The sequence below is a fragment of the Brassica oleracea genome, chromosome C4 (genome assembly GCF_000695525.1).
Source record: "Brassica oleracea var. oleracea cultivar TO1000 chromosome C4, BOL, whole genome shotgun sequence".
Classification (NCBI taxonomy): Eukaryota; Viridiplantae; Streptophyta; class Magnoliopsida; order Brassicales; family Brassicaceae; genus Brassica; species Brassica oleracea.
This window is the reverse complement of record NC_027751.1, coordinates 35,242,085-35,250,901: the sequence shown is the minus strand read 5'-3', so window position 1 is coordinate 35,250,901 and position 8,817 is coordinate 35,242,085. Positions and strand designations below refer to the sequence as shown.

The 8,817-nt window shown below is 37.6% G+C and overlaps 4 protein-coding genes across 4 annotated transcripts in view; 2 read left to right on the top strand and 2 right to left on the bottom strand.

The window, feature by feature from the left end:
- The window catches only part of LOC106338748, a 2,503-nt gene extending 1,471 nt beyond the window's left edge, over nucleotides 1-1,032 (top strand). Inside the window, exon 2 of the mRNA XM_013777650.1 lies at nucleotides 523-1,032. Coding sequence (XP_013633104.1) covers nucleotides 523-1,032 — 510 coding nt within the window. The remainder of the gene's footprint in view (nucleotides 1-522) is intronic.
- Nucleotides 1,033-1,369: 337 nt separating this feature from the next.
- LOC106341146 (protein YLS9) lies at nucleotides 1,370-2,986 on the top strand. The gene is made up of 2 exons (XM_013779965.1): nucleotides 1,370-1,949; nucleotides 2,509-2,986. The coding sequence occupies exons 1-2, from the start codon at nucleotides 1,478-1,480 to the stop codon at nucleotides 2,802-2,804; spliced, it is 768 nt and encodes a 255-aa protein (XP_013635419.1). The 5' UTR covers nucleotides 1,370-1,477; the 3' UTR covers nucleotides 2,805-2,986.
- Nucleotides 2,987-3,050: 64 nt separating this feature from the next.
- On the bottom strand, nucleotides 3,051-5,432 carry LOC106341128. The gene is made up of 2 exons (XM_013779950.1): nucleotides 5,203-5,432; nucleotides 3,051-3,395 (listed from the first exon to the last, which is right to left on the bottom strand). The coding sequence occupies exons 1-2, from the start codon at nucleotides 5,384-5,386 to the stop codon at nucleotides 3,172-3,174; spliced, it is 408 nt and encodes a 135-aa protein (XP_013635404.1). The 5' UTR covers nucleotides 5,387-5,432; the 3' UTR covers nucleotides 3,051-3,171.
- Nucleotides 5,433-5,741: 309 nt separating this feature from the next.
- LOC106339572 (protease Do-like 10, mitochondrial) lies at nucleotides 5,742-8,519 on the bottom strand. The gene is made up of 8 exons (XM_013778404.1): nucleotides 8,088-8,519; nucleotides 7,754-7,999; nucleotides 7,478-7,673; nucleotides 7,102-7,361; nucleotides 6,871-6,998; nucleotides 6,590-6,793; nucleotides 6,387-6,437; nucleotides 5,742-6,177 (listed from the first exon to the last, which is right to left on the bottom strand). Exons 1-8 carry the CDS (start codon nucleotides 8,488-8,490, stop codon nucleotides 5,917-5,919), a joined length of 1,749 nt encoding a protein of 582 aa, XP_013633858.1. The 5' UTR covers nucleotides 8,491-8,519; the 3' UTR covers nucleotides 5,742-5,916.
- Nucleotides 8,520-8,817: the final 298 nt, after the last annotated feature.

The following is an 8,817-nucleotide window of genomic DNA, read 5'->3' as shown; positions in this document are numbered from 1 at the left end:
TGGTTCGTCTAAGCAGCACATCTGGTCCGAAGGGACATCTGAGGCAAAGAGAGCGATGGTACATCTAGCGCAGAGAAGCGCATCTGGTACATTTGGCACTTGAAGGTGCATCTGGTACATCTGTTATTGAGAGGATTCAAGTCAAGGTGGAGAATTGTTGATATGCCTTGAATTTGGATGTTACATCTAGGCGATGGATGTTACATCATGTACATCATACCGACTCGGTTGCATCAAGAGCGTTGCATCAAGTTATTATGGATGTTACATCTGATCGTGGGCTTAAGCCCATGAGTCCGTTTAGTCTAGGGTTTTAGATGCGAGATGTTACTATATATATCTTGTACTCGAAGTAACTCTAAACTTGCACTCTGTAAACTCAATATCGCCTCCAATAATAAGATCTCTCTTTGTCCGTGGACGTAGCCAAGTTGGTGAACCACGTTAAATCTCTGTGTCGTTGTTACATCGCTTTTATTCATCTGTTTTCGCATCTGTTCCTTCTCACAATTGTTACAACAGTCGAACTTAACCACCTCGCCTCACTCTGTTTCGAGGAAAGACTGCTCCGCGAGTGTGCCTCAATCTCAGCCCCGAGAGAACGAGTTTCTCTGCTTTTCAGATGCAGCTTGGAATAGTGCTACTAGTGCAGGAGGATTGGGCTGGACATGCTCGAACTCTGCCGGTGCTACTCTCCTGCAAGGATCTTCACCGTGCCCCATAGTGGCATCAGCGCTAGTTGCAGAAGCGTTGGCACTTAAGGCGGTAATCAAAGCCGCTATCTCCCTTAACATCAAAGACCTGGTCTGTCACTCAGACTCAAAAGGCTTGATCAATCTGATCACAGGAAACACGTCTGTGATTGCACTACAAGGAATTCTCCATGACATCAGTGTGTTGAGTAATTCCATGTCGTCTATCTCTTTTAAATTTGTACCTCGGCGTTGTAACACGATCGCTGATCGTCTGGCTAAAGAGGTTCTGTTTTCTGAATCAAACTCTTCTTTGGAAAGAGAGAACCTTGTAGCTTAAGCTTTATAAACGAATGTTTGCCCAAAAAAAAAAAACTTTAAGAAAAGGACATCGTTGCAACAAATATATATTTATTAAAATGTCTTGGTAGACCCGTTGTATATGCGGACCATGCACGAACGCTCATCTTTACGTCTGCGGAACCCAGAATTGACGCCCAACTGACTAGTCTTGGTTAACCCAAAACTATTACGGTCCAAAAAGGCACAAGTAATTCAAAAGGACACGTTTTGTGTGAAAATTTAAATGTTTAATTACTTTTCTCCTCATGAATACACTACTTTTAAACAAAACACCTAACATACTGCTTATAAATACAATTAACCAAAAAGAAAACGTGAAGAAGATCCCCTTTCCATTAAAACAATCTTTATTTACCTCGAAAAGTTGGAGACTACTTGAGTTGTATTCCCGAAACGTAAGCCAATCTTCAAAAACGTGAAACATGTCCGAACACCAGAAAATCCATCCAGTGAGCGATCCGGAAGCTCCACCACCTCCGACGCATCCAACAGTTCCTCTTGTCTCACGTGGCTCCTCAAGATCGGAACACGGTGACACAACCAAAGAATCTGTGACGCAACCACCACAGTTGGATTCTCCTCAAAGGAAGAAGAAAGGAAGGAGAAGCTGTTGGTGTAGGTGTGTGTGTTATACGCTCCTCGTTCTCTTTCTCCTAATTGTCGTCGTAGGAGCGGCCGTTGGTATACTCTACCTTGTCTTTAGACCAAAGTTACCGGATTACAATATCGACCGGTTACAGCTCACGCGGTCTATACTCAATAACCAAGATTCGAGTTTGTCGACCGCGTTTAACGTCACCATTACGGCCAAAAACCCCAACGAGAAGATCGGAATTTACTACGAAGACGGAAGCAAAATTAGCGTCTTGTACATGCAAACTAGACTTAGCAATGGTACGTCAAAAATGTTCGAAAAACTAGCTAGCTCTTTTACCTTCTTTTCCACTAAAGAAACCAAACTCGGATGGTATTAGTTAAGACCAAAGGTTTAAACTCGCTATAGACCAAGTTCCATTTCACAGTGTATAAACACTCCTCGTGGATCATTTGATCACTTGGATTTGAGTTCTTAATGTTTTAGTGTAGGGTTCACCCAAACTACCTATTTAAAGTTTTGTTCACTCAGAACCACTCAGAACCACATCGTGGTGGTCTAGTGGTTTCCACTAGAGGAGTTGCCATGTTGGTCTAGGCCAGGGATCGACTCTCTTCTAGTGCGAAATTATTAGCTCCACATCTGGCCACGCGGATATGGACCCATGCTTACAGCCCATTTAAATACCCGGGAAAGGATCCATCTGTAGGTTGCACCTCTTACCCAGGAATTAGGTCTGTATATTTAATAGACCCGGGTTTAATTTTTTTTAGCGAACAAAAACCTTTTTTTGTTCACTCACAAAGTTAGTTAGATCTTTCGACGAAATTTTGATGTCGTATTTTGTAATATTTACAGGGTCGTTGCCGAAATTTTACCAAGGACATGAGAATACGACCATTATATTCGTAGAAATGACTGGTTATACTCAGAATGCAACTAGTTTAATGGCGACATTGCTAGAGCAGCAACAGCTAACTGGAAGCATACCGTTGCGGATCAGAGTTACCCAACCGGTTCGGATCAAGCTTGGGAAATTAAAGCTGCCGGAAGTAAAATTCTTTGTGAGGTGTGGTGTATTCGTTGATAGCTTGGCTGCTAACAGTGTTATTAGGGTTAGGAACAGTAACTGCAAATTCAGGTTTAAACTATAATTTCATTTTTAAGTTTTTATTAATTCAAAATTTGCATTAATAATGAGGGGTTGAGGGTTCCGAGTCCCCCTCACCCGCTCTACGCCGAGTCTCCGTTATCATTATTTGTTTTTTTTAAGATACATTCTGTTTCACACCATGTGAATAATTAATAAAATATCCATTTTTATCTCTTGTTGTTCATAAATGTTGATTTTTTTCTTATCATTGACCGAGAAGAAAAGACTGATATATACTGCTGAACTATTTAAACCGATGTTCTTAGAAACATTGAATTTTCAATGCTTGTTAAACATTTTCTTGGACCGCATAACATCATTCTTACATTTCAACCCCCAAGAAGAAGAAAAAGTTGTTAAATAAAAGTCTAACACAAAGAGGCTTTCACGTCTCTTATCTTCTGGAGACAAAGTTGAGCCCTTTCAAGAACCATTTCAACTCTAGTTTTTCTCTTTGTGACCACTCTCTGAGCCATCTTATGATTATTGTTCTTGTGGATCTTTCCCGTTGATGACGATGCTTGATCTCCAAATAATTCATTTGTGTACTTTCTCTTCTTGTGTTTCTGCTTATTCTTACAGTTTGATGACTCTGTCCAACGCATTAACAACAACTTAGATGCGGCTAACACAGTTTCATGTGTAAACGAAATCTAGATTAGAATTGACTTGATGACCCCTCCTAACCACGCTAATATCCAAAATTAGCGTCATGACTCGTGACATAATAGAAGACAATGTCATGATAGTTAATATGATAAGGTAACAAATAGTTTATCGTTTACTGCTTAGCCATCTTTGTTGCTATACTCGAGAGTAATGCATTTCCATAACGAGTCTATTGATTTATTTGTTCATTTACATCATTTGAGAAACAAGAAACCATATGTACTTTCTTTTTTTTTGGTAAACCAAACCATCTTATATATTAAAACAGAAGTCACAACCTTGATTCATGTGCGATTTTTTTAAAAATGGATCTAATGGACATATTCCTAGAAAGTCATGTTACATTTAATCTCTAATCTTATCATTTAAATTTTGGGTCTAACAGAAATTTTTATTGGGCTATCAATAATTGAATTTAAACAATAGATGATCCATTGAATTTATAGATAGTATAAATTAAATATATATAATTTAATGTTGTAATACTATACCTATATATGTTAAATATTTAAATATTTGTGGATGTTAACTTTTAAAATTATAAAAAAAAATTTTAAAATAACAAAAATCATATTATCTAACAATGATTAATCTTTACTACCTTAAACCAATGAAAACAAAATTTAAACTATGTAGTTTATTTTAAAAATTAAACAAAAACTAAATGTTTAATTATTTACTCGATAATATAAATCTATGAAGCGAAAAGTTTAATTTTTTAAAAACTTTCTAAGTTTGTGAAATGTTACAATATCTTTGAATATGACAATAAAACAATATTTTACTAATCTTTATATATATATAGTCACGATTTTAATAATGAAATAATAATCCGAAAATATATATATAGAAGAAGATACAAATACATGTGGAAGTTTGAAACAATCTAGATTGTGTTTTAAAAATTGATAATATATACCATAAACTTATTATGTTTTAAAAATTGATAGACACATATATATTATAATATATACCAATTTAGAATTGAAAACAAAATATTTATATAAAAATAAATAAAAAGAAATCCGTGTGGTTGCGCGGATCGATATGTAGTATGTAGTTATAATAGTGTAAAACGAGCACAACAAAAATTGTCAATTAATCAGGCTAACAACTCGCCTAAAACTATATTAAAAATCAATTTATTTTAAAAAAATCATTTCAAAAGAAACGAACGTTATTGCGGTTGTAAAAATCAAAATCAATATTTTCATGCTATAGTAGATTCTTCAATCGCAATGCACTAGTGAGAAATTGTAAAGCCGTACAACTTTAACTTTTATCCAACATGAACAAAGGGTGTAGATTTTTTGAAAGTATAACCAAATACAAGGGCCAGAAAATTCTTACAGAATCTATTTTTGTCTTGTCGAATATCTTTGTAGACGTGTTGTCAAATAAATTTAATTTTGGCATGGGAAATTCAATCGACTTAATTGTTTTTATTGCAACACCATAATTACATGAATAAACGACCGAAAAGGTTTGTGTCAAAAAATAGTAATCTGGCTAAAAAGTAAAAACAATCTTAATAGTTATGTAAATAATTCAGAAATTATTAGCAATTTAGAATAAAACCAAAAATAATTAAGGAACAAAGCTTTTTGTTTCTCTCATTTAAGAAGCATTTCCTTTTCAACCAGATTCTATTAGCAGTCCATACACTAAACACACGACAAGCAATCGCCGAAGGGACAGAGACACATAAACGAGAAAGACTGTACAAGTACCTTGAGTGAGGACGAGGGGGGAGGAGGAGGCACGTGACGGAGGCGCGTGGTCTTCACGGAGGTTAGAGATGAAAGACTGAAGGTCGGACTTGAGGTAGGCGAAGCGGTTGGGATATTGAGCCTGAAGAATCTCAAGTTCCTCCTTAGCTGTTTCCATTAGTTGAATCTCCCACGAAGACGACATCCTCACACAAACGAATAATGAAAAGCTTTTTGCTTCTTCAATTCTGAGTGAGTTAAACAAAGAGATAGAGACCTCAGTTAAGAGAGACACTCATAAGACTCGGAGGGTAGTTTCGTCTTTTACGGTGCACGTACGGATGTGACAGGTCGCAGAAGACACGGAAAGGTATTTTTGTTCCTTTTAATGGACAAAATAAAAACATAAAAGTAGTAATGAAAGGAGAAAAAGACAAGAAGTCTGTGGCTTCTAGTTCCTACGCACTAACCAGATTTGGGATTGAATTCTCATTAGATGTGTCCACATTTGATCAATACTTTTGGGGTAAATTAATTAAGTTTTCTATTAATATTTTTTAAATAGCGAATCAAGTAAAATGTCTGAAGAGCTGTATGTTCAAAACACAGAAAAATATAAAAGGAAAAAAATCCGATTTAAAAAATCCTAAATTGTTTACGAACATTACAACACAGTGGTCTGAAAATATGAATGAATGTGAAAGTGTACATACAACATGCGATTGGCGTTTTGGCTCAAACGAGCGCAGTAGAACAAGAAGCAGCAGCCAACTCAGTTGCTAGATTATTTTGTTCAATCAGCAGATCGCTGGACATGGCAGACGCTATTCTGTGCCGTTTCAAAATCAGAGAAGTGGCTAATCTTGCGTCTTGGTACTTCAAGGCGAGTACTCTCCCATCGTCTAAATCCAATTTCAGATTTTCTGCGTCACAGTTCTCTATGAGCTGGCATAAATGTCTCAGATTATCCACTTCCACTCCATTTACTTTCTTCACCTGGTAGTAATAAAAAAGTGTTACATTTTATATTTGCCCTTATTAGAATCCTACGATGATGTTCTGTTGTCTTAATTACTAATTCCAAACAAAATGCATGCCATGATGAGATGAACAAATGAATCATGATGCGCTTGGATTCAGAGAATGAAAAAAGGATCATCATATAAACACGGTTAAAAATGAGACGATATAGTTTTCACACTTACTTGCAGCTCTGCAAGACGCTCAAATCCTGTGTTGATATCATCCATTAACACCTATCAAACACATACTTTATTATCAGTCAGGTGCCTAAATTACCAGATGACGTCGTTGTTACGTGTTGTAAATACTATCATAGTTACTCAAGTGATCGCCAATCGTTCGAAATCTCAAGAACAGAACTAAGACAAAAAAGAAAAGCACAAACCTGAGAGATAATGACAAGTTGTTGATTGGATTTTTCAGGTAGATCTCTTAATGCTCGCTCGCACAATCTGCGGGGGCAAGTGTTGTACCAATCTTCTCCGTATTCGTGTAGGTATGGCTGAGTGAGAGGTACGAATACAAAGCCCGCAAATATATAATAACTTGGAAGCTGGTCGAACTGATGCACTGGAACCAGCGGTTGCAGCTGCAAGCACGCAATAAAAATTTGTTGAGATCAGAAGAAGATTGTCCAGTTCTACAGTTTGTAACAAATTGACTTACAGGTCTGAGAGTGATACAAAACTCATGTTCTTTTCCTTCCCTCAAGACTTTAACAAAAGCTGTTTCATTTGGTTTTTTCATAGATACCATATGATCAAAAGTGATCCGCTCCTTCTTCCGGAGAGGAACTGCAAAGTAAATGAAAACACACTTTTTTATTCACCAGCAAAAACTACTACGTAAACAATGCAACGTTGAGGAGGTTCATGAAAAATAAAGAGAAAAATCTACCAGTGCCATCATTTCCAATGGGAACACCATCAAATGCGAGAATAACATCTTCCTTCTTCAGAATTTTATGAGCATCCGAGAGAGGGTTAATCTTGCTTATAAGAACCCCTGTCATTTCAGAACTCATCTGATAGATGCTACGGATCTGAGCATTCTCCATAGGCTGGCATGATACACCCATCGAGCAGAAACCAGTGTATTTTCCAGATTCTTCAACACCGTTTATGAAATGCTTTATTACCGGTGTTGGAATGATATAACTGCAGTTTGAAAGCACCAGTTAGTTTAAATCTTCAATCACGTGTGAGGAAAACAAACTATGTTTCACTCTTTTTCTGATCGCTTAGGCTTTGTATCAAAAGTTTATTAGACTCACCCAATGTTCTCACCACCTGCAAGATTTTGAAAAGCAACGCCAGCTACTTTGTTTCCCATGATTGCTGGGCCACCGCTGTTTCCAGGGTTGATAGCAGCATCTATTTGTATAGCCATTAGCTGGGTAGCACCGTGAACATATTGGGTGGGTTCAACTCGAGACACAACACCTTTCGTAACAGAGATGTTGTCACCACCTGCACTAGATATATGATTATCCACTGTACTTGGAGCTAGAACACAACTCAATCTTTCAGTTGATAATTAGAAAACATACCTTGAGGATAGCCAACTACAAACACTTCTTCCCTTAGAAGCGGTATATCTCCCAGCTCCAAAGAGTTCATTCCTTCCCAAAAAACTTCACTATCAATCACCAAAACGGCTAAATCACACTCGTGTCCGATTGCCTCAACTTTTGCTCTGTGCTTTATAGGCGACCCATGCTTCCTCACTAGCACGAAGGAGTGATCAGCCACCACGTGCGCGTTTGTTATTATCCTTCTTCCAGATATTACGAATCCTTACAGCATAACCATTCAAAGTTAAAGCAGCAAACAAGAAACCAAACCAAACAAAAGTTATGATCTTTAGCAATGAGAGAGTATTACCAGAGCCCATGGATTCTCGCTGGGACTTATTCTGCCAAGGAAGAAAGTAACTAGGACTCGTCGAAACTGTGAATATCTTCACCACCGAGTCCATCGCCAAATCCACCGCTGAAGAATACGCTGCACTCCCCGCCGTTGCCGCCGACCCTTTTGCGGCGTTTCTCCGCCGTGACATATGTCTTATGCTGATACGCCACCGTGAAGAAACCGGAGACGATGTAGTCGTCGTGTGTCGATTCTCATTTCGCGGATTCGAGTAATAGAATCTAGAGATAGGAGAAGACAGAGCACTCTCCGTCGGTAATGCTCTGGTTACTAAGGAAGGAGAAGTGAGGTACGCGGAAACCGAAGAAGCTGAGATTCTGCGGAGGTGCTCGACGGTGCGAATTGACCGGAGCAGCATTTTTGTTTTGTTTTCCGATGCTCTTTTTTTCTTTGGGGTTTCTGAAAAGGGTTTTAAGCTGCTCGGTTTATACCTTTTTAACAGGATTCGTTTAGCCGATTCGTACCGACCGGTTTAATCTTGGTTAAATTTATATGTAATTTACTGTACTTACAAGTACTTTTATGTGATTTAACTCCCAACGAAGGGACTTTCCTCTCTCTGTTTTTTTTTTTTTTTAATTATCTCAACTACAAGAATCGAATACTGATATCAAGTCTCTGTCTAAATCACTGTTTTGATTCCCTTTTTTGATCGTCTGATTTTGGTAACGATAGGTTTTTTAGA